General features: G+C 37.5%; 2 protein-coding genes and 1 long non-coding RNA gene across 16 annotated transcripts in view; 1 reads left to right on the forward strand and 2 right to left on the reverse strand.

Annotated features, from left to right (window-relative positions):
• Nucleotides 1-2665, reverse strand: part of LOC111862901 (actin-related protein 2-B) — a 46674-nt gene extending 44009 nt beyond the window's left edge. For 3 of the 4 annotated variants that reach the window (XM_023848715.2, XM_023848716.2, XM_023848714.2), the window contains exons 1-2: nucleotides 2537-2665; nucleotides 2005-2115 (exon numbers count right to left, since the gene is read on the reverse strand). In XM_023848715.2, the coding sequence (XP_023704483.1) occupies nucleotides 2005-2115; nucleotides 2537-2584 (159 nt within the window). In that variant the 5' untranslated portion in view covers nucleotides 2585-2665. The remainder of the gene's footprint in view (nucleotides 1-2004; nucleotides 2116-2536) is intronic. The other variant, XM_023848717.2, reaches the window with a different exon arrangement.
• A 298-nt stretch (nucleotides 2666-2963) lies between these two features.
• On the forward strand, nucleotides 2964-18780 carry LOC111862902. The gene is made up of 2 exons (XR_002842508.2): nucleotides 2964-3280; nucleotides 15200-18780. It is a non-coding gene; the product is annotated as an uncharacterized LOC111862902 (long non-coding RNA).
• A 1552-nt stretch (nucleotides 18781-20332) lies between these two features.
• Nucleotides 20333-27716, reverse strand: part of LOC111862903 (serine/threonine-protein kinase MARK2) — a 290458-nt gene continuing 283074 nt past the window's right edge. For 10 of the 11 annotated variants that reach the window (XM_023848731.2, XM_023848720.2, XM_023848725.2 and 7 more), the window contains one exon: nucleotides 20333-27440. In XM_023848731.2, the coding sequence (XP_023704499.1) occupies nucleotides 27222-27440 (219 nt within the window). In that variant the 3' untranslated portion in view covers nucleotides 20333-27221. The remainder of the gene's footprint in view (nucleotides 27441-27716) is intronic. The other variant, XM_023848729.2, reaches the window with a different exon arrangement.

Below are 27716 nucleotides of genomic sequence, written 5' to 3' on the forward strand. Positions count from 1 at the left end.
TTTTCCAGCTGGTCTGTAGGAACACGAAGACACTTGCTGCAAGAAGCCATGGTGAAACTGAATGAATGTGAAATATTTTCTGACCTTTTCCTTCTCAGAGGGTTCTGACAGTAATATAGACCCCCACAAAGTATACAAGGGTTCTTTACAAACATGCACAAAACTATCATATATATGTCTTTGGTTGATGAGTGCCAAGGGAACAAAGAAGGGAAGAGATTGTCAAAGCGTTAAAACATGCCAACGCCAGGGAACGGCTGGCATCGTCCGGGCGTTAAAACACGCCCGCGCCAGTCAAAGAGTTAAGTGTGTTCAAAACCACTGTTTCCAAATTGAATTCAGTTCCTGGAAGAGTTGGTGAAGTAATAAAGGAAAAAGTACACGGCATTCTTTAAAAAACTCCAAGGTATGAATAAATTTGTGAAACTGAAGAAATTTTAGCCGGTAAACGTACTGAACTGCCAAGTAAAAAATCACTAACAGTGGAGCAAATAGCAGCTTTTGTACATGTGGCCCTAAGTTCCTGTGAGGTGGAAAGAAGTTTTTCCCGCTATAACGACATCTTATGAGACAATAGGAGGCGACTAACTATGGAAAACCTAAAACATTTAGTAATTGTGAACTGCAACAGAAGAAAAGTTGAAAGTTCGGAGAGCTAAATGTGAGTACCATTGGTATTTTTAAATCTGTAATGAAATATGCTGGCTTTGTTGCATGATTTGTATTTAAGTATAGCTTTTGTTGGTCTTAAAATAATGTAAAATTAATTTTAATATTTGGTATAAATTTTTATGTGCATATTTTAGTGCATATTTCGGAAGTTTTTCATGCATAAATGCATACATATTTAAGGGATTATTAGGGCATAAAAATCCGTTCCATATTAATTAGTTAACCACAGGGACAACTTTACCTCTACCTCAACAACTTGAATGGCTTGAGTACTGGTATTACTGATGGAAAGGATTTATGACATATGCTCCTGAGGTGGCCTCAGATGGCATAACATACCAAGTTTCATCACAGTCAACTCACGAATTCAAGCAATAATATGGTCAATACAATGATTTCAGAAGCTTCAGAGTTGGTATTACTGATGGGAAAGATTTATAAAGTATGTCGCTGAGATGGCCTCAGGCAGAATAACATACATACCAAGTTTCACGACAATCAGTTCAGGCATTCAAGTAATATTAAGGTTATTACTCAACAATTTGAAAGGATGTAGTGTTGACATTACTGATGAGAGGGTTTTATTTAGTATACTGCTGAGATGCCCTCAGGAGACATGACATACATGCCAAGTTTCATGATGTCATTCAAAAGTTGTTTGGGGAGGAGGGATACACAGAGACAGGCAGACACACACACACACACACACACAAAGGTTATCTCATAAGTTCACTACCATTGTATTTAATAAGGAAATTAGGCTAAGGATATGATAATTAATTGTGAGATTTGAGCTTCTGAATGTCAAGATTACCAACTTCAGGAATATGTCACTGTGTAGTCTAAGAAAACTGAGACAGCCAGTTTCTTCAAAATATTGGCATCTCTGTACCAGACTACATGGCACTGTGTCCCAGAAAACAGTGACCTTAATGACTTATTTGGTGAATTTGTTGTACAATATTAAAACCTTTAACTAAAATACTAATGTCACGAAATAAAAAGTACATAGTAACTGCTTGCTGCATTTCAGAACAAGAATATCACAGGTGCACTTGTCATTGTGTTTTTAACTTACTTCTGTTGCTGCTATTTTTCGGAATACAAAGAAATTTTACTGGTCTTTAGACAATCTACATAACTGCTGATTTCAATTATTTGCTAGGTACACAAGAAAGAATATGCTACCAACTCTTAAAGACTGCATTTAAGAAAGAACATTTTTGAAGCCCATAATGAATAAATCTTCTGTCAGCATGAACATGTTATATATGTATAATTAGTATGAATAAGCAAGTAAATACATGAGAAACACAATAAACTAAAATCTACCTTCACTTCTATGTCACCAATCTTATTAACTGCACGAATGATGGGTCGCCCAACCATTGATGGGAAAATGTGGGCTGGGAAGTTGGATCCCGCATAGCCACACTTAACAAACTGAAAGATGAAACGTAAATTCTAAAATTGGAAAACAGGTATTCAATTATTTTAATTAACATGTGGAGATAAAATGCACAACATATGACACCATGTGAATGCATTTCGTTAAGCTTACATCCTTATGAACAACTAATATTAAGAATTTCGAGTGTTTGTATCTTAGCTTTTACAGGCCTGCAACAGTTCTAACAAATTTCTTGTTGATTTCATGTTCTTCATTTCATTTCAATATCTGTCTATATGCACGAATTCAAAAAGACTCGTTCTAACCTAACACATTTAAACACAAGATTTCTGACAGACATGGGTTATTCATCGCGGTTTCCAACTTCAAAACCATCAGTGAAACAAATTCGATTTACACACTAAACGTTAAAAACATTGTTCTACTATACATAAATGAATTAATTATACACACCCCAGTTCCATTGTCACATACAATAACTTTCCTGCCTTGACTATCCATTAGAGAAAACTACAATTACAACCTCACACCCCCTCTGGCCTAAGCTTTCGGTCAACTCCTCTGAGTTTCCTAGAACCGGCGACGACTCATTTCCGTCAGGCAACTCCCTGAATCGGAAATGAAGAGATGCAAAAGGGAATAATAGCAGAATAATGAGGAAACAGTTGGCACAAAGATTCGAAATTAGGTAACTAATTTTTAAACGACACTTTCCGCGTTCGTTAGAATATGGTAGCTACCAAACCAAAGGATGAGCAATTTCCTTAGACAATTTCTATGTTGTTTTTTTTTTCTTGGCTCTGCAGCCCCAGTGGGCCTAGGCCTTCCTCCGTGAACATTTCTATGGTTACTTCCGCTTAAAAATTCCATATAGGTAAATTATATACACAATCAGGTCTTTCTCAGGTTCATTTTGACGTCACCTTTATGTCTTTGCCAATATCCCGTTCTCATAAGTAAATCTAATCAAGAGACCAATCAAGCTTTTACGATCTGATGACCACGTATTTGCGTTCTTTTAATAAGTACACATTTGCACGTTTTACTGCGGGAATCCTCACGGAAGCTTCTAGACAACAAAAAGAGTTTTTCAAGTCACCGCATGCATAAAGTTCTGTTGTTAAGTGATAGCCATCTATGTGGTTGTGCAGCTCATGAAAGTTTTTTTGAATGATCAGCTTGAAGTACTTCGTTATGGTAAGCCAGGAGCTTCATCAAAATCTGTGATGGACTCAGTAAAAAATTATATTGGAAACCTTACAATGGACTATTTCTTAATTATGCGTAGTGGGACAAATGATGCAAGTAGAAATGACCTTAGAAAGGGTTTTCATGATGCGATTAGTTTTGTGAAAAATGTTAACCAAACTAACGTTATATTACTAAGCATCCCCTTAGGCATGACCTTATGAATTCCCATATTAATAATGAAATCAAAATTTTTAATAGGAAGTTATATAAGCTAGCTAAGTTCTTTTCCCATGTTAATGTAATGGAAGTTGAGAATAATAGACAGCTATTTACTACACATGGATTGTATTTAAATGGGTTGGGTAAAGAGTTATTTTCTAGCCGTCTACTTTTTCATATTTATTCAGTTTTGAAAGAAGATAAGGGTACTAGAATATCTCTTGCTTGGCCAAATAGTCATTCACAGAATAAACAGGCAGTGTAAGATCAGGATATACACCACCAGGAATTTGTAATTGATGAGAGAAATCCACGTAGAACCTCTACTAGACAAAAGAGGCCACCTGTAATTAGGAATGACGATTTTTTATGGTAAATTCACCTACAGACAATAGGAATTCAATTCATATTTCTACAAATCTCAACATTTATAAAGAGTGTAATCCACTTGAGAAAGGTAGTGACCTTAAACATTATTCCTGCCTGTATGATAACACCCCTGACTTTAGAATTTTTCATCAGACCATTAGAGGATTGAGGAATAAAACCTGTGAGTTATCAAGTGCATTATATCCTGATTGGCCATATGTTATCTGCTTAACAGAACATCATCTGAATTCTCTTGAGTTCGAAAATTGTAATATTGACCATTATAAAAGGTGTGCTATGTATTGCAGAAAAAACTTTAGAATGGGTGGAGTTGGGATTTTTATTCACAATTCCATTAACTATTCCTGTGTTAACTTGGACAAATTGTGTGTCGAATGAGATACTGAATTATGTGCAATAAAAATACTATCAACCTATATAATAGCTGTATATAGGGCTCCATTCTGACATTTTATTCAGTTTTTAAACAACTTAGATATAACATTAAAATCTATATTTAACTATAATGCAAAAATTATTGTGTGTGGTGACATCAATATTAATTACCTAAAGGAATCTCACATGAAAAAACAACTTGACGTTATCATGTCATCATATAGTCTTGTTCCTATCGTAGACTTCCCAACTAGAAGTCATAATAGTATGGAGTCGCTGATTGACAATATATTTATTGATCCATCTCAATATAAGAATCACTCAGCCTATCCTATATTTAATGGTTTATTGAATCATGATGCTCAACTGTTAATTATTAAGAATGCCGGTATGCATCTCCATAAACAGAAAATTATATCTAGAAGGAATATCAATAATCATACTCTGTTAAATTTCAAAATGAATTTAAGTTATGAGACATGGGACGAGACATTTAACAGTGATGATGTTGATACTGGGTATAATTAATTTCTGAACACTTTTTTGAGAGTTTTCTATGCCAGCTTTCCATTAAAAATAATAACAAATAATAGGACTAAAAATAAAAACTGGATAACTCCAGGCATAAAAGTTTCTTGTCAACACAAAAGGGAACTTTATCTACTTTACAAAAACGATAATAATTATAAATTAAAAAAGCATTACAAATTGTACAGTAGAATATTATCTGATGTAATAAAAGCAGCTAAAAGGCTTCACTATGATAGATTAATAACAAAGTCAAGTAATTAAATGAAAACTACATGGAATAATGTTAAATCTATAACTGACAAGAAAACTGATAGCAAGGTAATTCAATCTATAGACACTGGTAATGCAATAACACCAAAGAATCAACAAGACATAGCCGAAGCCTTTCAGAACTACTTTCTCTCTGTAGCTGATAAAATAAAATCCAACATCAATAGTAAAGATAACTGTGATAATGAATGTATGGATTACCTATTTAGAGTCTTTAAGAATCCCTTTCAAAACTTAATTTTGGACCACACATTGACTAAGGAGATTGCTAAAATTATTAAAGCCCTTAAACCTAAAAACTAATCTGGATATGATGAAATTTCTCTCAAAATTTTACAAATAAGTTCTTTTATTGCTGCCCCACTCAATCATACCTGCAATAGATCAATTTTATCAGATAATTTTCCTTTGCGAATGAAATATTCTGTAATAATACCGCTATTCAAAAAAGGGCGACAAAAAAGATATTAAGAATTATAGACCTATTTCACTATTATTCAGTTATTCAGTATTGAGGGGGTGGGTTTCCCCATGCACCGCGGCTGATAGTCTATTGTACGTCCCCCTTTTAATTTCTACTGTCTCCATCCCCTACCGGTACTGATGCTCGCTATCAGCCCCTTTTTGCCAGCGAGGTTTCTACCCTCTACTTGGCAGTGGTATCTAATAGTTAGTCCCTTTCTGTCAGCGAGGTTGTCCCTCCTCTGGCAGTGGTACCTAGCCCCTTTCTGCCAGCGAGGTTTCTACCCTCTACTTGGCAGTGGTATCTAATAGTTAGTCCCTTTCTGTCAGCGAGGTCGTCCCTCCTCTGGCAGTGGTACCTAATACTTCCCCATCTGCCGGAGGCATTGGAAACTACTTGGGCGGGAAAGTTGCCTAATTTAGCTCAGAGGTCTCCTAGAGACATGAGGTTCTTTTACGTGCTGTAAATCTACGACACGGGACCCACGGCTTAAAGTCCCTCCTGGAGGACTTGTTCCCTGAATTTTTCCGCCCTTAAAAATTCCAAGACCTCCGCCGGGTTTGAACCCGCGTACCTTGAGTCATGAGGTGGGAACGTTACCCCTAGACTACAGAGGCCACTTATTTCACTATTAACATCCTTTTTTAAAATATTTGAGAAAGTTATTCATGCAACAATCTTAGAACATGCAATTAACAAAACTATATTATCTACAGAACAGTTTGGGTTTATAAGCAACTCCTCTACACAAAAAGCAACATTCATCTTAGTCAATGACATTTTGCAGGCATTATGTAATAAGTCATTTGTCGGGGGTATTTTTTGTGATTTAGAAAAGGCCTTCGATTGTGTCAACCACGACATACTATTGAAGAAACTGGAATTTTATGGAATTGTACACAGTGCTAATACACTAATGAAATCATATCTTAAAGACAGGTATCAACGTGTCATTGTTAAAGATAATATAGCACAAGTAAATGCTACCTCGAACTGGGGCAAGATTAAATATGGTGTTCCGCAGGGATCAGTACTGAGTCCACTGCTTTTTCAGCTTTACATAAACGACCTACCTAAAGTGGTAAATACCTTTTCTCAACCTGTTCTTTTTGCTGATGACACTAGTGTAATTGTTAATAATACTAATTGTATAAATTTTAAAAAAGACCTTATTTTCTCATTTGATCAATTAAATAAGTGGTTTAACACCAATCTGTTAGCATTACATTTTAATAAATCTCAATACCTACAATTTAAAATGATGAATACCTCTAGTTTAACTATTCTAATAATCATCAGTTATAACAATATGTGTATCAGTAATAACACAGAAACAAAATTCTTAGGTATTACTATTGATGATTCCGTCCTGGGAAAACCATATTCATGGTCTCAAGGTAAAATTATGTAAAGCCTCCTACGTAATTATGACACTTAGACCCTTTGTATCACTGGAATCCTTGAGGATGATTTACTTTGCTTACTTTCACAGCATTATGACGTGTGGGTTAATTTTCTGGGGGACCTCTTCTTATAGTGGCAGCATATTTAGACTGCAAAAAAGGGTAATAAGAATTATCACTAATTCAAGAAATAAAGACTCATGTAGAGACATATTACCATTATATTCCCAATTCATATTTTCATTATTAACTTTAGTATCATATAATAGAGAGTTATTTAAAACTAACACAGATTTGCATAGTATAAATACCAGAAGCAAAAATAATTTTCATTTCCCACAACCAAGATGTCTATCTATCAAAAAGGTGTTTATTACATGGGCATTAAGATTTTTAATCAGCTTCCGTCCTATTTGATAGGTATTATAGACAAGAAGAAACTGTTTAAATCTTCATTAAAAAGGTACTTACTAGAAAATTCCCTTTACTCATTGCAGGTGTTTTTTAACAATAAATAAAATGGGATATTCTATTCCCTTTGGTATTTGTGATACTATATACTTATCACAGTCACTGAGTAATTCTATTTTGCCTCTTCTTACTTTTATTTTAAATTTTAGGTTTTTATTAAACTAATTAGAAAGGACCGGTAATCAGTGTTACTGAATGTAAAATGTTTTGCTGGCTCTTACTTAATATACTTTTATGCTAATCGTATATATTAGTATTTAGTGACTGATTTATTTTCCAATTAACAATGTATTATGTTGAGTTGTTTTGATTTGTAATTGTATGACTGAAGCTTTAATATTCAAAGTATGCGTAGTATATTCTTTGAGTATTTGGTGTCTTGTATATCTGTGACTGGTTATATCAGACTGGCGACATTTGTAGCCTGTTCTTGATTGATGGAATATTACAATAAACTGAACTGAACATCCACCCAGACACTTCGCTAAAATGTTGATTTGCAGTTACTATACTCAATGCAACCTAGCATCTGTCAGACAAACTGATATTGACAAACAAGAAGGGATTGACAAAGGAACAAACATAGGTGTCTTTCAGTGAATAGTATAACTATGGCAGAATATCATGGGATCTAAATATTTTCATTCATTCATCAATGGCTCTACATTCCTTTATTGGGCCCTGGCCTCTTCTTCAGTTTCGTAATCTTTTTTTTTTTTTTACATAGAAGGTAGAACTCCTTGGAAGAGTGATCAGCCCGTCGTAAGGCCCCTGCCTACACACAGGACAACACAGACACCGAATAGACGCACACACAGGCGTACATGACTTGAGTGGGATTCAAACCCACAATCCCAACGTTCGAGCGACTGAAGACAGTTCATGCCTTAGACTGCACGGCCACTGTGATGGGCGGGATCTAAATATACAGCTTAAATTTTATATTTGCACAAAAAGTCTTCTGGAGATGACAGAAATAAGGTCAAGATTAGGGGTAATTGAAAAAATGTCCAGGAAGACTACATTAACATATAAGAAATCATCAACAATGATTAGTCTGCAGTATGCTGAACGCAATTCTGGCGAAGCAAATATATTTATTACATGTGCTAAAAAATTGTTGATTAAATATGTTTTTTAAAATTACCATTCAACAGAGCATGGTTCTCTACATCTGGCAGTTCATATACCATATTTACACGTTAAAGAGTTCTTGAGATACAACTTAATACTGGTGAAATGTACATGCATTCAGCCAGTCTTTCTATAGCTGCTACAAACAACGAGTTCTTCCTTCAAATATTTCTATATACTGATTGATATCCCATGCATAGCTGATGTTAGTTTGGTCACAGATGAATTGAATTAAATTAAATTAAATTCAATTCAACAGGCGCAAGAATTTTCTCCCTAGCAGAAAGATTTCAACTGAAACAGATTTTAATTTGTGTTTCTAAAGGAGTCAGCAATAAACACTATGTCCTTGAATGAACCAGGGGCAGCCGCCACAAGATATTTTGCTGCCAGTTAACATAAAATCATGGGCGGACAAGGCATAAACATTATTTAAAATGTGTATGTTTTTAAATACTGATATTTGATGAAAATGGGAAAGTAAGTAAGATTTGAGGTTTTCACGGCAGTGACTATGAAGAAAGCAGTCTTCTGGGATGTGGTTAACCGACGTTTCGGAGGAACGTATCGCCTCCATCTTCAGGGTAGAAGGAAAAATAAGAAAATCCCCAAGCGAATAAACAGTGAGAGCAGGTGCAAGCAGAGTAATGTTGGAAATAAACTCAGCTGGGAAGCTGGGATAGCTGATAGCTGGGAAGGAAGGGACAGGTCTACATGGGAAATCAGTGGAGAGGGAGAGGGGAAGGGTCTGGGACAGGAGCAAGGTTAGAGCAGGTATAGGATATTGTGATGGGGGAGAAAGGCAATGTTAATGGGAGGGCATTAACCCTTAAGCTGGGGGGGAGGGAGGTTGCTATGCGAGTCAGTCATGGACTGCGTGGCCTTGTGGATTTGGCATCATGTCCCAGGGGGTTTTTTAGGGAACAGAAGAGAGGCTTCCATGACTTGCTGAGACAAAACCCCCTCTCTGTTCATACTGTCGGAATGGAGTTCAATCTAAATGGCTTCCCTAATGATGTGATCCATATATCAGGTCCTGGTGGTGAGGATGGAGGTATTCTGAAGCTGAATGCTGTGTCCCAAATTGATGCTGTGTTCAGCTACAGCTGACTTGTCTGGATGTTCAAGACGGATGTGCCGCTGATGCTCCTTCAACCTCGTGTCCACGGACCAGCCCGTCTGCCCAGGACACGAGGTTGAAGGAGCATCAGCGGCACATCCTCCCTTGGTGGCACAACAGATATCCAGATGATCAAGCATATTTGGTGTTACCACAGCCACAGCGTCCCTTATGCGGGCTTTCAGGTGTTGCAGGTCATTGATCTTAACCAGGTAGACAATGTTCTTCACATAACCCCACAAGAAAAAATTCAATGGGGTTAACTCTGGCGACCTAGGAGGCCAAGCGATTGATCCACTTCTGCCAATCTATCTCCCTGCCATCACTCTGTCCAAGTGATTCCTAACATGGTGGCAGAAATGTGGCGGTGCATGCATGTAAGCCACGCATGGAAAAAAACTTACAAGGTTTTCCTTTCCAATGACATAAACCGGATACGTGTATGACAATTACTTTCTGAGATATAAATTTTGTATTGTGGATACCTTTCATCCGGACATCCAATATATAGATTTGTTAACTGTGTTGTAAGCGCTATTGAAAATATTCCAGTGTATGTTTTGTATTACTGTACATGGCCAGGGTGTTGCTTATGATTTCTATGCTGGTTTTAATTAAAAGGAAAAAGTTCTGTTAGGATATTTCATTGGTAACATGTAATTTGTATTGTTAAAAAGGTACAAATTGGTAGTGTAAATTCCTTGAAGATTGTAGGAAGAGTTTTCTTTCATTGACCTTGTCAAGTAAATAAATTATGACCAGAATGACCATGTTTCTAACTTGTTCATATGTTCTTTTTTTTTGTAATACTATCCATGTAATGTAACATTACAAGAATGTTTCCATTAGGTTGCTTTCTTTGATGATTTGAATGTATCCATATGCTGAAAATCGTTGTAGAAAATTTGTCATACTGTTCTCAAAATAGCTCCAGCAGAGTAATCAGAATGAACTGATGGGAGAATGTAAATTGACAGAATGTTCATTTGGTCTTTATTGCTCAGTTGCATGAGGTATATTGTCTGTAGGTGTATTATACAAATCTACTGTGAAATGTTTTTATTACAGTACATATGTATTACAGAGGTAATACTGGCCAACCAAAGACTTGAGGTACATTGTGTAAGAAACTAAAAAAAGTACTGAACATATTTTATCTTTCATTAACCAGTGAAAGAAGAAAAACACGTTTTTTGAGCACATATTATGCACCAATGATGTTAGATTCTGTGACAGCCAAGCAGATTTTTATTTTAAGTGTAGTGTCGGTATGAATACATATTCAAACTTTGCATTTCTTCGTGTCTGAAGCAATGCCAATGCTTTCTAAAGCAGTTCTTTAGAGATTATGATCATTTCTTCTTGGATTCCTAATTTAAAATCCTGAATGGTAGCTGGACATGTCCTTAAATAAGACTTTCAAGAAATCCCACAAAAAGTGGTCGGGAATTGATAAATCTGGAGATTGTTAGAACCAGTTAATTTCTCTGAATTGAGATATAAGGCATACAAACATGTTTCACAGTACAGCTGTAAATTCTGAAGGTACAGTCTGTGACCCTTCCCTGCTACACAGCGACACAACACACCACACTGTCGTGTTTGCTTATTACATTTCATGATATAATCTTATGCTCAATAAGGGAAGTTGTAATTGAATTCTCATCTGTGATGTTATAATTTGTTATTTTGTCAGTAATGATATAAACTCATAAGATTATATTTTCTTGTTGTGGCTCACTTGGCTACCGTTGGTGCACACATTTGTATTATCGTAATACCCTATTTGCCTAACATTTATGTTTAACAACTAAACATTTGATAAATATTATAATATATCGATTCACTTGATATTGTGTAAACTGAATTACTGATTTGAAGACACTAAGATGCATCGTTGTCTAACATTAATCCTGTCTGTTTTAGAAGCGTAAAAAATATGAGTTCTAGATTATACTGTTATTAATATCTTCATAGAATTTGTTACATTTTTCTGGTAGGTATGGCTCAGTGGAAAAGCCTGTTTGCTTGCATTTATGTGGTACATGTTATGGCACTTGCCAAATGGCAGTTATGGTCTTCCTCATCATTCCTTGTAAATGTCATGGTAGTAAAATAAGAGACTGCTAATATGTTACAAGTCATCTGCTTTCAAAGTACTGTATGAATATGGCAGCTTGTCATTGTAGGTTTATTATACATTCCATTTCTGAATGCTTCCTCCGTCTATTACACACACCTTAATAACTGCAACTGAAGGGCCGTGCCGTAGCTCAAGTGGTTAGTCGCTGGCTTCCCACCATGGTGGGCCAGGTTCAATCCCGGGTCTGGTCAAGTGGGATTTGTGGTGGACAAAGTGGCACTGGGGCAGGTTTTCTCCCGAGTACTTCGGTTTCCCCTGCCAATCTTCATTCCACCAATTGCTCCACAATCACCCTCACCTATTATCTGGGGCTGGTACAATAGGCCAGAAGTGGCTGCAGTACAAGGGACTTAGTCCCACTCCACTAGCGCAAAAAAAAAGGGGGGGCTAACTGAAAAGTTTTCTTTTACTGATTTGATTTTGGTTCTCTTTGTTAAAATGATTATATACATACAATAGGCCAGAAGTGGCCGCAGTACAAGGGACTTAGTTCCACCCCACTAGCAATAAAACAAAAATAGTTACATACCTACCTTACCTCAGAGCAAATGGACTTTCCCTTCCCACATCACATGCATGTGCAGTGAAAAGGAGAGCGGAGCCTCACGTTAGCTGGCGGTCTAATGTAGTGTTGTCACGATGTTTTCGAAACTGGAACAATGGAGTTGGATAAAGTTTGAATGTGCCAGAGGCCGAACAGCACGACAGTGTCATCAAGGTCTTCAAGAGGCTTGCGAGGAATCTGTATTGCCTTACAGAACAGTGGAAAGGTGGGTAAAAGCCTTCAACGAGGGGCGCCAAAATGTGGCAGACATGCATTGGCCAGGTCATCCTAGTGTCAGTGAAGAAGAAGTGTATGCTCTTGTTACAACGCTCGAGGCCAAAAAAGGACACATCACAAGACACGATATACACAAAATGTAGGAAGAACGACTCCCACAGTGGAAGAATGATGTAGTACGCGAGTTTGAGTTTAGACGTGTAAGATGATGGATATTAACAAATTCTGATATATATAAATTTTATTATAGTTAGTGACACCTCGTTGGTGTCTCCACCTTATCGTGGTGAGGGGGTTTGAGTATGCCAAGGACCCTGAGAGCTATACCAGCGGTAGCGTAGCTACTGGCAGGGCTTCCCTTGCTGGACAGGTCAAAGGGTAGGCATCAGACGAAGAGAGACACCAAAAACTGATGCCGGAAGCAGCGTCATCAGCAGCGACTTGAAGCACAGAGCAAATGAGATGCTCGAGATGGTTCAAGTTCGTATAGCAACAGGCGTGACCAGAGTGGTTTGAACGGCTGTTGTACTGCGATGTGGAAAGCAAATGGAAAAACTACCACATTATCACTTTTCCTGGATAGTCTCTTTCCAAAAAACAGAAGATCGCATTAAGTGGAGGAACTGTTTTGGAAGAGACTGTGGACCTGTCGTCTGACAGATTACTGATGAATGAATGAATAGTTAGTGAAGAGAGTGCATTTTAGATAATTTTATAAATGACATGTGATGGCGAGCAATGCAATAGCTTGATGTAAATAACACACCTGAGGATGGCACAGTGATGCCAAAACATGTAGTGAAGTGACATGTGAGATTAAGCGCACTACAAGATGGCCAATACATACATCTCGGGACAAGAATCAGTGCAACAGGACACTAAAATACAACATTATACATTTCTTACTTCTGAATAAAAAGGTAAAAGAGACACACCTTGTACCAATCTGTGCACATGCTGCAACTTGAATTAGCAGGTAAATTTCCATGCTTGATCCTTACCTACTTGTATACTTGTCATATTCCTTAACATAACTCCCCTTTCTTAAAAGAGAATGTTTCTCGCTGAATAATACTTTAACAAGACCTTTCAACTGCCTTCTGTTATATTCAAATTTATCTTAATATTATTTGTAACATGGCATCCAATGGACAATATTTCTTTCATGAATTTTCCTTTGATTGATTCATGAAAGTTATTTTGCTTGTTGCTTTGTATGGGCATGAAACTTGGTCTCACAAATTAACTTTTATTATCAAGGAGTATGGGTTTTCAGATATCCTGGTATTATAAGGATGGCAGCAAGATTATAACTCGGGAGGAGGGTTGGTGTGGTTTAGTATAGAAAAGATGCAGTGCTTAGCTTGGCCATGTGCATGAGCCATTACACTAGTAGAATGCATGGCTAATAAAGATTGAGAGAAAAACACACACTGAGTGGGTTTGAGAAGAGGATGCTGAGGGAAATACTTGGGTCTGAGAGGAAGCTGGAGAGAATTACATAATAAGGAGCTTCGTAATGTGTACTGCTCATGAGATATTATTTTAAAGTCATCAAATCAAGGAGGATTGAGAGGGCATGTAGCATACATAGGAGGAGAGCATTAATATGTTAGAAATTTTAAATGGAAAACTGAAGAGAAGAAATCATTTAGGCGATTTAGGTGTTGATGGATGGATAGTATTGAGATGGGTCTTAAAGAAATTGGGTGAAAGGATGTGAATTCAAAATAGGGACAAGTAGCAGGCCATTGTGAGCATGGAACCTGAAATTGAGATATCATAAAATGGGAATTTGCCTGTTCCTCAAGTCATCTCTTTAGCATTGTGGATGTTCACAATGTGCGTAGCTGTTAGCAGAACGTGGACATACAGTAGATTTGAGACTTCTTTACAACCTTCAGTTGGTTTCACTTTTTCTTTCACTAGGAATTTGATGATACAATGGTTCTACATTAGGAGTGACATCTGACACCATCTTGTACAATCTCTAATGTGCAGAAGCAGGCTATACAGCCACCTGCCAGACAGTGTGTGCAGTGTTGCCGTCAACTGTCCATAAGTGTTTCATTTCTATGGTGCCACTTTCAGGGAAAAAAATAAAGTCCAAATTATCCTTGAACCACCCTTATACTGTCTTCTGGGATCTGATGTTGTGTAGCCTGGTAGAAGTTCACTGATGTTTCAGAGGAACACACAGTCTCCACTTTCATACAGAAACAGCCAAGTAAGTAACCAGCAAGAAGCAGGAGCAAGCTTGCTTGGAGATAGTCCATTCCTCCACAATGTATTGTGGGAACATCCCACATACTATTACACTGTTTTGCCTATCAACGGACAACACTCACTCCTGAGTCAATAGCACATTGCTGTCAGCTCTCATATTTATACAGCGCTCGCTGTCCGGCTCACTTTTCACCATCACGTACGCTAACCAATCACATTGCTGCCACCACTCATATTTATACAGCACTTGCACGATGGCCCTATAGATCATAGTAATCTTCATAGTCACTGCTATGAGGACCCAAAATCTAATGTTATGTTATTATTTGCTGGGGAAAACAGATTGTGTCTGGCATTATAAGTGGAATGACATGTTCCATATCTGTAAAATTTTTACAGGTCATCAGAGAATTGTGCTTTGTGAGCTGGAGCTCACAAAGCGAAGTCGGGTCTTCCATCAGACCCTCGAAAGCAAATGACAGAACACCCAAATGGAATAAGGAACTACAGACAGCTTTAAGATCTGGAACTGTAGGAGCACAGGACACTTTTGTGAGTTCTGTCCCCATTGACTGGAAGAAGAAAGGGTAATACATTTACAGGCCACTCGGGATGATCAACCTTCAGGAGGAAGCAAAAGTCAGAATTCTAGAGTGAGAAGAAACATCCACTGCTTAGGTTATGGCATGGTAAATGTGTAATCATTCATTAATATGAAACAGTCGGTAACTGTAAACTGTAAAGAGCGTGAATTAGCAACAGCACCATAATTACTTGTAGTTAGGATCTGTAAGAGTCCATCAGGTGTATCTCACAATGTATTGGTCTGTATAAACTGGTATTCTCATTTCATTCAACAACATACAGTATTAAATTAATTGACTGTGAACTTGTATCCAAGACTTTGCAAATACAGCTCTCTCTCTGTGGAATTATACAAAGGAAATGCATATTTTTATTCAATTTCTGCTAACATCATTTGTAGTCATTACCTGAATTGGGACCACTGCCCCCAGCAGCCGCTGCTTCTCCTCTTTGCATTTCATCTCTATAGTTTTTCCTATTCAATGACAAGGCAAACACAATCTTCCAACTTTCTGCAGTTGCATGTCCTCATTTTGCAAGATATTTTAGATGTCACCTTCATTTAATTGTGTGTTGCCAAGTACTCTTTGACCTGGGCCCATAGGAGCTCTGGAGGGTTTCAGCTCACAATGATGTGAATCACACGAGTACAGTCTTAATCTGAGCTTGACCATTTTGTATCACTTATCATGAATAGATTTCTACACGTATGAACAGTAAGGTCTATCAAGTTTAATGTGAGAATATAAGAGACTTGCCTTCTGATGACAATGGCCAGCAGTGGTCAAAATGTAAAGTGTCTTTTAGATTATCATATTAACCTTGCTGCACCTGACACGCCTTACTGCTCATTCATGTATTAAAATTGTAAAGGCTCAGGATGTCTCTTATGAAGAAATACCTCTGTATTTACAAACCAGACCATCACCACCACCTTCGAGTTATTTGCTCTCATAGCACTTGATCTGAGCCAGTTTACTCTTTTTGTTCCAAGGTGTAAACAACTGTCCCGCCTTCACCGCATGATACACCACAGTCACTTACAGTCATTTCCTCTTGGCACTCTTCTGTGAATGTGAGCCACATCCACTCCACAGACCTAACCTAACCATAAATTCCTCTTCACTGCCATAATACACAACAATTAGCTCTCTCTTTCCTTTTCCACGGGGATTTTTCTATCATATTGAAATGCCTTTCAGGAATGCGCCCTTTGTGGACCACCTCCCTGCTGCCAAACCATCTACTTGACACAATTTAACACCTTGGAGACACCATCAATGCCTCAACAAAACACAGTAAAAGACTATAAATATCAGATATCACTGTGACTTGTACTTCCAGAAATGAGAACTCTGTGTGGTCTAAAAATATTGTAACCTCTCACATTCTTCCATTGTGGCATCACAAAAATTACTTCACAGATCACATCTGAACCATGTTTTAAACATGTCTGAAGTCCTAGTGGTTTTCATTTTTGTGTAAGTATATTACAAATTGGGCAACAGAACAAAGAACTGGGATTTTATTCTAAGGGGGGTCAAGAGGTTCTCCTCTCGAAACCATCCAGAATGGCTCTGGGGCCCCACCCAGCCTATCCAAGGGATATCAGGAGCTCTTTCACCTGGGGTAAAGTGACAGAGGCATGAAGCTTACCACTCATCTCCACCCAGTGCCAAGGGCAGCAATGTATATATTATACCTTTGCTCTCCCATATGTCCTTATGGGTGGTGCCCAATTAAAAACCCATCTACTCTACAAACAAGGGAATATTATACCCCTTGTAGCCAACATTTCTTGAGAAAAGTCCTGTATATGTATGTCTGCATTTCACACTGACGTGTAGTACGCTGAAAACAGAATCTAATTATGATCCAATGCAAACAAATGCTCTATATCACTAACTACTGATAATGGATCCTTGATCCCATTGATGAAGTATAAGTATGCACAGGGCAAATTTTTTTAACGTTACCTAACAATGTTACAAAGCTTCTGTTACTTGGGGTTATCCATATTTATTACCTGGTCTATTTACTTGGGAAAGAATTGGGATCATGGAATGAAGATACAAAAAATAAAAGGTCTGAGTATGTACAAATAATAGTGTATTGATTCCCCATTCCATCACAACATACAGTAGTTTTACTAAATGACCATAAAAGGGCAAGTTAGATTAATTTAGTTCATGATTTTTTAATTAAACAATACTCATGGTTGTAACGTGTGTTGTCATGTGGAGAAGAAATACCAGGTTCTATATGGAGTCTGATTAGAATCCTTCAATTACATTCCTTTTCATATTAATCTGTGCCAACTAATATTTCCTTGTGCAGTTTGAGATTGTCATAGCAGTGTCCAGTCTTCTGGGATGTGATGCAAGATAGCCCAGTAGCAGTTTACTGACATTTTGGAGGAACTTTCTGCTTGCTTCCCCTTAATCTTTGACATTGAAATGCTGGTATACCTATACTAAACAATACAGCATCACATCCCAAAGAACTCAAAATTTCCTTTACTGAAGGGCAATTCAAACATGTATCAAGAATCAGAAACACAGCAACTTGTCAAACTTGTCAAGAGATTCAAAAAAAGACTTTGGCTGCTGACCTAACTCCATGGAGTGGACCTTTTGAAGCCAACAACAGTCTGTCAGCTAGTTAAGAAATTATGGGCATTTCATGGAACCCAGAAGTTCACTGTTGTGTTCACAAGAGCCCACCACTGGTCCACTACCTCCAGCCAGGTCCACAAATTCCAATTCTGTTTTTGTAAGAGCCAATATTATCCTCCCAATTATATCCATTTCTTTCTTTCAGTTTTCTTTCCAAAACTCTGTATGCATTTCTCTTTCCCACCCCCCAATGCACACCTTACAATATGCCATGGCCACTTCCTCCCCATTCCTTTAAAGTCCACTGATGTGACTAAAACAGGAAAGTCACAGCTTTATCTATTATTTGTACAGATGGAGCATGATCAAAGGGATAACTATCTCTGCCCTTAAACAGAAGCATAATGAAACACAAAAGATTTTTTCATGTATTGAGATTTCATTGTTTAAAGTGCTGTGTGATTGTGTAAATATCCCTGCTTCAAGATATCTATCATAAAATGGCATTTCTAAGATCACTAACACACAAATCCACAATTAATTATCTACAAAACCATAAGACTTGTGGAAAAGTGTACAGCAAATGGAATTTATGTATATTTTCCCTGCACAATTTGCATTATCAAATGCATTGTGCTCTGATGAGCGTTTAGTTGAGTTATGGTCAAGTTGCACACTGAAATGGATATTGGTCTTAACATAGGGCATGCGTTACTGCTGTCAAGTTTTAACCAAAAGTTGAACATGCTGACAGATTTTAGTCAACTCTTCCATATCAAATTTAATGAAAATCACTTTTGTAGTTCTTGAATTGTTTTACATGAACAGACAGACGTGGTGACACTAAGAGGCACACTTCTGAAAACTTCCATTACAAACATGCGAAAACAAATCGCATCATATATAGCAACATCACTGTCCTTACTGAACTCAATAGTTTTAGAACATGAAAATCCTGCAACACTAACCAACCTAGCCTGGTTACTGTTCAAGATTTCTGTGAAAGGTCCAATGGCATAGGCAGATGTGTTTCTGAAGTGTCTTTAAATTGTTCTGTGGAATAAGACAAATACCGGCTTCTTGGAGTGAACTGTTTCAACATTTTTGGGTACTGACATTAAGCAAACCAACCCCTTAGAAGTGGGGGCACGTGGTAGCATAGTTGGTTGAGGCACTATGCTACAAGCCAGAAGGTCACGGGATTGAATCCCGATGAGGTGGATTTTTTTTTTTCAATTTACCTAATCCTTCCAGTCACACTATGGCCCTGGAGTTGACTCAGCCTCTAACAGAAATGAGTACTAGTAATATTCTTGGGGATAAAGGGCAGCTGGTGCGTTGGCTGACAACCTTACTGCCATCTATGAGCCATTTGTCTAGAAAATGTGGGAACCTCAACATCTCACAACCCTATGGGCCTCCACGGCCTGTTACAGGGATAGCTTTACTTTACTTTACTTTACTTTACTTTTACCCCTTAGAAGTGGATGATTCAGAAATAGATATCTCACACAATTAGAAGCCTGCAGATGTACTTAGACACATGAAGTTGAATAAGAGTTTTGCTCTCAAGAAAAAATATTTTTTTTTTAATAATGCCATGATGTAATGGGACAACATATTCCCACAGATATGTATCACAGGAAATGATAATCCCTTTCAGCTCGGAAATGAGATCAGCACAGCAATACCATTATAAAATGGAATTCATGCTTCACATATACAGGGTCCAGCAGAAAGTACTAGACATTCCGAATTAGCGCCACTTTCTAACAACAAAGAGCGTGGATACTGCAGTTTGTGCCAGAGTGTAACACAATTGAAAACATTAATCATCATGGAATGTTGAACAAACATCACGAATTTGCTGTGGAAACATTTTTTTAATGATGATTCTGCTCTCATTATACAAATGTGTATTTAGGCAGCATTTCAATATTGATATGACTGGCAGAGTTCCAATGCATCAAATCATTTTTAAACTCAGTTCAGCAATTCATAACAAAATGCTTTGAAGTGCAGTTTAATATTGCATGTTTCCATATAGTCACTTTTTCATTTAAATTACTGTTATTTAATTTATAAAACGTCTATTACTTTCTCCCAGCCCCTGTATAATATTAAACTTCAGAAACTGTATTTCGTTGCCAAAACTACAGCTAAGCTGTAACTGTTTAAGTTGGCCATTAAATTTTGTCATTATATTAAAATTATAATAAACTGAATGTCAATGTCATTTTCAAATATTATCCTAGACAGAGCATTTGTGCAAATTTATAACATTACAAATTACTCAGTACCAAAACAGCTGAACAATATGTAAAATGGTAGGCATGGATCAGTTATTTCATTTTATTATAAATTTTTTTATGCTACAGACATACTCCACCTTGCTTCAAACTTCCACCAGAATGAATTATCACCAGATTATTAAAATACAGAGCTTCAAAGCCAAAAAAAAAAGGACACCTATGGTAATTTACATGAGGAGTGAATATGGTTATCTGTTATCTACAGGAAAGTTCACTTGTGATTCTTTCATGGAAAGGCAATGATGTGCTACACAGAGGACTTGTCATGTTAGGTAATAAATTACATATTTTCATTTCCTTTCCTTATTGTGTAGTGCTCTCAACACATGCGCGCACAAAAGACATGTTAACAAAGCACACATATGGGGGGATGCAATATTTAGCGTTCATTCACATTCCCTCCAGTGTCACATGGAAATTGCAGTGAAACCAACATATGGTTTCTTAAAAAAATTACCTTGAGTTCATCTTTATTTTCATATATTCATTCCTGCATTCACAGTCAACAGATTCACGCCGTTTCTGAAATTTCACTCTCACACACAAACACATCCGGCTGTTCTTTATCTGATGTTAGTAGTCTGTCCTATTTACTTTAATTTTACCATCTTTCGTGTGCTCTTCACTTTATTTTCATTTTAGCAAATATTACTCACCCTTCATCACGCATACAAACATCACATCACATGCATATGTACACCGCTTGTGAGGGTTCAATTTAATGGAGCCATGCATAGGTATACGTCACATCACTTGAACATAAGCACCATCTATGCTTACACCTAGGCCTGGTACCATTAGAGTGGAACTTGGGTCACTGACTTCTGATGTTGGTTAGAACAAGAAAAAAGTATTGGTGCAAATGGGGGTAACCAGCAATGTGTGTTTGGTTTTAGAACTGTGGATATCACCACACTCATCTTATATGACTGTGTTTTTGGACATAACATTTCAGAGACTGGATTCTGTGTCTGTCTTCAGGTAAAAGCCTGCTCGGTTGGGCCCAATTAATAGAACTCTATTGACTGGGCCCAACTGATGCTTTTATCTGAAGATGGACATAGAATCAGTCTCCAAAATGTTGCGTTTTACATAAGAATAATGGGACAATGGATAATGTCCAAAAGAATGTTTGTATTAATATATTATCGTCAAAGACTTTCAGATCTCATTTATGTTTATGTGAGTTTATAAAAGCCACTGTTTAAACATGTTACAATTTCACAAAAATAAATGAACCCAATTTATATCCTTGATTAAGTTCCAAATACCTGAGGGTACTCTTTTATGAACAGAGAAGATCAACTCTGAGATCATTAAAGTAACATTTTCTTACAGTGCATAAGCCTTCTGTTTGGGCTCTTCAACAGTCTCTGCTACTGTATAATATTGGTTCAGGCTGGTTCATAATAAAGAAAGGATACATTAATTTCAGGGCACTTCCACAGTAGTGCCCTTTACAATAGCGAAAGCAAACTGGGAACACTTTAAAAATTTAAAGAATCAACATGCCACATCTACCTGGATAGAAGCCACATTTCTTCCCATAATTAACACTTCCCACTCAGGGTGCAGCTTACAAGTGATTCTTGAACAAAAAGAAATATCATTAGCTAGCCTAGTTCTATATAAAGGAACATATTTTGTTATGACCAACAGACAGTGCTTTAGCTTTGTCCAAACAATATATACATATACCTGCACTCAATCAGTTTCCAACTACTGGACTCCTAATGGAAATGGATAATACCCACTTTCCTGGCGTTAAGTGGACAAAATATTTTCATTTTAACACCATGTCATCTTGGGAGGGCAGCTTATATCTGGGCAAATATGACAAGTTTCTGCAAGTCCAGCATTTTGACAAATCACACTATAATCTAATTCGAGAAATTATATCACAAAACAAATCAGAGACCAAAAGCATTTCATCTGCCACCATTTCGTGTAGCTTTTTATCATCTCCAGGGACCGAAGGAGATGCAACAAACTAAACATTCAACATGACACACTCAAGCTCCCAAGTACAGCAAGTCATTCAAATCTACGAGGGACAAAAGTAACAAATATTTCATTTTTTACTTTTAGTTGCAGTACAATTATAGAATCCTGCAACATTTTAGAAATGATACATAGTACAATTTTAAGTCTCACTGCCAACAAGCCATTTGTATGTAAGATTTAAGCCATTTGTATGATGTTTACAAATAATATTCAAACAAATCTCCCCTCTACACAAAGACTGAATCTGACAATTTCATCCACTTTTAACTGCAGCTGATACATTATATACAGATAAAGAAATAACAGTAACAACTTTAGTTTGTGGGATGGAATTGCCATCAACATTTTGATGCACAATCCTACACCATGGCAAGAAGCACGACTTACTTACGTCGCTCTGAACTTGATTTTGTATTTACTGGCACTGTGACATAATATGCATTCTGCATTCTCCTTTTCACTACAGAATTCTGATAATGTACACAATATATGGTAAGACTGCTCTCCTGCTGGCACGACTGACTGCACATGCAGCCAGCTGCATGAAACCAGTTACAATGGACACATACTGAGATGACTGAAAGAGTTTAGCAACAAAGTTCCAGTTCAACAAAACCACCTCACTAGACACGTATCCTCATTACTGCTACACAAGTGAAGTCACTGACTCACCCAATGACATGCAACTGCGGTTGTGAAGGTCACTGAAACTGAAGTTTCAATCATGTCAGTGGGAGAGGTCTCACAGAAAGTGGGTTGTACTGCGGCACCCTGTTGCATACAACTTGTTTTCACTTTCTTATCCACTGTGTCAAATGTGAACTTGTGTTAAAATTCACAATTTTTCGAATTTTAAAATTATTTTTCACATCACTTATGCACTATACATTTCAACCAATAAGGTTTATCGGTGATGTGAAAAATAATTTAAAATTCAAAAGTGTATTTTAAGATTTTAACGGAAATTTGCATGAGAGACAGTGGATATGGCAGAAGTGAGCACTAACTGCAATCAGCTGGGCCACTGGCAGCTTGTGGGCCTACAAACTGAAACAGTTCTCCTAGACTGTGCACCTAGGCTCTATCCATGCCCTTGTGTACATTAAGATTGGGCCATTGTCAGCAAAGTCTAGCATATCACTTCTTTTGAACTGTGAGAGATTTTAGGCTCTCATGGTGACTATGAAGATTACAGACTCATGGGGTGGTAGGTATTTGCTAAAGTTCCAGAGGAACCTGCTGTCTAGGGCACCCTGAAGATGGCGACACCAGGTTCCTCCAAAACACTGCAAACGTCTTCTACTGTACATGGCATCACATCCCAGAGCTCTCTTTGAAAACACAAATTTACCTGAAAAGTTGAGATTTTGATAGCAAATATTTGGGTAATAATCACTGCTTGTTGTGGCCAATGTTCACCTATTGCAAACAACTGTAATTATCATACATGAAAAGTTGCACCAAGATCCATCCTGAAATCTCATTTCAAAGATTATATTCAATTTCAACTGTATGCATAAACACCTTTGCTTTCTCTTTCTGAACTGCTGGGTATATATTTCATTTAAGTAATCTGCACCAAACAAAGGGAACTAACTAAAGTAAGCAAGAAATATCATTATCTAGGCTTCTAAATTTGTTATGGACCACATATAGCATTTACAGTGGTGAGCACTCTGAAGACGAAAGACACCCTGCAGCAGCTGCAAGAAACTGCTGACAGCCACTGGGAACTTCTAACAACTCAAGTTCTGGCATCCATTGAAGTTTTCTAGGTGTTTACAAAATGCCAGGTCTACAAATGAGGAGGGGGTGGGGGTCTTTGAAAATAGATGTGACATTCTTATGTTACAGATATTGATGTTCATCATATTCACAAAGGGATTGAGGGCAAATCCAACATTTCATCTACACACCTTGTACTTATTTTCTTTATACAAATATTCACTAAACTAAATTAATCTGCTATTTAAATTAATTCTTCTTGCAGTGTTGCACTTTCCACAATTTCAGGAGAACAAAATTACTGTAACAATTTTAAATACATACATGAGATGTAGTTTGTTTCTTTCTAATGTGAAAACATTCCAGTTTCTTCAACTTTTCAAAGAATGGTTTTCAGACAGTACTGTATAAGGCTTGATAATTTAACTTTATGCAATGGTATCTCACTGAAAGGAAAGGAGGAGATTGGCCATACTTATTAATGCACCTTTCCACAGCTTCTATCATGGGCACAAAACCTTACAACATAAACTTCTCAAAATGGGAGATGAAAATGTGCCTTTGTTGTTAAAAAAACTTTCTTGAATGTCTGTAGAAAATCTAGTCAATGTAACTCGGGATGGGGAGAAAATCCACGATAAAACTCAGTGTTTGTCTTGCCAAATCTGTTCCTTATTATGTCACATGAAACACAATTCAGATGATTAATGAACCAATAAATACCTTCTCCATTATGCCCAAAAAAAACTAGCTGTGTCCCTGTATGGACTAACTAACACCTTTACTCATGCCAAAACCGGTATCACTGGACCCTCTCACAATCAACTTTCATGTCAGTAACAACCACACCAGTCTTGCCACAGATCCAATACAATATTGATACAGTCACAAACACTTCTCATCCTCACCAGAACACATGAAGATTTTTGGAGCAAGTGCTGAAGTTTTAGATCCCTGTTCCAACCCCACACGAGTGTCCTATTATACATAACATATTTCAGGTCAATGTCAATGTGGTTAGGATACCAGTAAGTTACCAGTACACAGTTCCTTACTGATAGGCTAAAGCACAATAGATCATTGAAGGTCGCAGTGTGGGGGCCGGTTTTTATGGCCCACCCTTACATACATACTGATAGGCTATCATGAACGTAATATTGGTGTATGCCTGCATGGCTTTTCACAGGAATTGGTCCCTTCCTGAATGAGCTTTAAAATACCGATGGTCAGTATACTTTGCAAGGAAATAGGAGCAATTTTAAATGTTAGATTTGGTGAACAGGTAAGCCGTTTGAATTTCAAGAACCCTTATCACTAGGTGGGGAGGCCTTTAGATGATGTCAAGCTCTACAGAGAATAAATACATAAGGTGTACAAGACACAGTATAATACTGAACATGCCTAAGCATTTATAATGACATAGTCTTCAGTGGAAGTGTTTTCACCGTCCAAATTCAACGTTTTTCTTCTTGCCTTCTGTCCTATGTACACTTTTCTACAACATGTTTTGGCCTCAAACAGAGAGCCTCAGATGTAGTTACTTTCATTAAAACTGCTGCACTGTCATTCAAATTCAGTCACGCAAGGAACACACTGTTACTTGCTGACTGCCAGCAGTGCACACTGCCAACTGTGTGTGATATCAGCAGTTTGTATGGCATTTCAAATATGGGGTTATATGTATCAATGTACACGTATGAATTATACATCTATCGGCTATCTTGTGTACAGATCATGTTGGGTTTCGATTATGGAGTTATATGTATCCATGTGTATGAACAACACACACACACTGACACACATAACCTCATATTCAAAACACTATACAAACTCTTTGCCAGAGAGCAGCACACCCCCACCCCTTTCCTTAAAAAAGCAGAACCAATGACACAGAACATTAGATATCACTACACACACAGCCAGAATAACTCAACAAGGAGAGACACCAACATATTAACCCCCCTCCCCAACAAAAAAAAACAGTAAGTACACAAAATATACAATACAGCAGAACATCAGCAGTTAATATATAAAACATTCCTGCCAAAAATATTAATGACATACAACTGTTACATATTACAGACATACACAGTTGCAATCAGCAAGTAACAGCACATTCCACAAGGGACTAAACTGAAGTGACAGTGCAAAAATTTTAGTGAGAGTAACTGAGCCTGAGGACAACCACGTGAGGCTACAACATGTTGTACAAGAGTGTACATAGGATGGAAGGCAAGAACAAAATGTTGCATCTGGATGGTGGAAAAACTTATCCACTGAGGACCAATAGTAATGCAAGAAGATACTGAAGTACAATATTATAATGACATAGTTTCTCTCTTTATATTAAAAATAATGTCAATTAAGAAAAATATTATGGTACATATTTAAAGTTTTTAAAAGTTGGAAGAGGACAGCAGAGCTGAGCACTAACAAATTTTAAGTTGCATAAAACCATCTGAAATGCCTCTATGTGCTGATGGGAAAGGTTTGTGCTGCAAAATGCTGGCTACACAGCTTCTTCGAAGACACGCTTTTCGGTGGATCACTGTAGAGAACCCCATCTCAAAGGGGCTAAGAAATGACACACATCATACAAACTCTTTTAACATTCGAGTAAATAGCCCTTACTAGAGTGGTACAGAAATATCCAGGCCTGAAGGTGAAAATTATTTGAAAAATAAAATAAGAACAGAAAATAGAGTTGGTGTTGTTCACCGCTTCAAAAGTGTCCATCTTAAAGAGAAGGCGGCTCAATCGAAAGCCTACATGAATGGCAGACACACATTCAGTTTGCATAGAGACCTTCTAGCCTTCAATATAGTTGCAGAGTATTATTCTTATATATTGCAATTGATTTCCAAGGCTTTAGTATGGAAAGGAAAGTTCCCCTCCTTACAACATCAACTTTACGACTGACAGAACACTAACCCTCTTGGTCCTAGAGGGTGGTTTCAAATACCACAGTGTAGAAGATGCCATTAAGGAACCTTTACCCTTCCAAAGGGGCTGGCAAAAAAAAAAAAAAATAAGGAAAGCAAAGTTTCTAAGATTTCAGCGCCGAAATCTCCAGGGCCGGCGAGGGCCGAGCTTCCATTGTCAGCCCCTTGAGGGTGCCGTGGAAGGGGGAGGGGGCATGCTCCCCTCATCCTCACTGCACGCCCCCTCCAACACGGGTAGTCACAGTTTCAGCTCATTCGCAATCTTCGAAGCGATGTTCTTGAAGCCGATTGATGTCCCAGAGATGCGCTTGAAGCGAACTCCATTAAGTGACAAACGTGGCAACTTACACACTTCTATCTCCCACTGCACCAGTGAGTCGGTGTTTGGGTCGCCATGAACACAAAGCAGCAAGAACCTCTCTCGCTGTTCATAGTCGCAGTTGTTTGCATCCAGAACCTGACGTCACACATTTCAACACATTATTCAATCGAACTCAAACACAATATTAAAAAGAACTTCATACAGTAAATTCTGGTTTATTTGAAATTCCCATGCAACAGGCAAATATTTTAGAGAGAAAAATTTATAATTTTTATAAAGTCACTTTGAAAACAAGGGACACGCGGTAGCATAGTTGGTTGAGGCACTATGCTACAAGCTGGAAGGTTGTGGCTTGAATTCCCGATGAGCTCATTAAATTTTTCAATTGACCTAATCCTTCCAGTTGCACTA

The sequence above is a fragment of the Cryptotermes secundus genome, unplaced genomic scaffold (assembly GCF_002891405.2).
Source record: "Cryptotermes secundus unplaced genomic scaffold, Csec_1.0 scaffold582, whole genome shotgun sequence".
Classification (NCBI taxonomy): Eukaryota; Metazoa; Arthropoda; class Insecta; order Blattodea; family Kalotermitidae; genus Cryptotermes; species Cryptotermes secundus.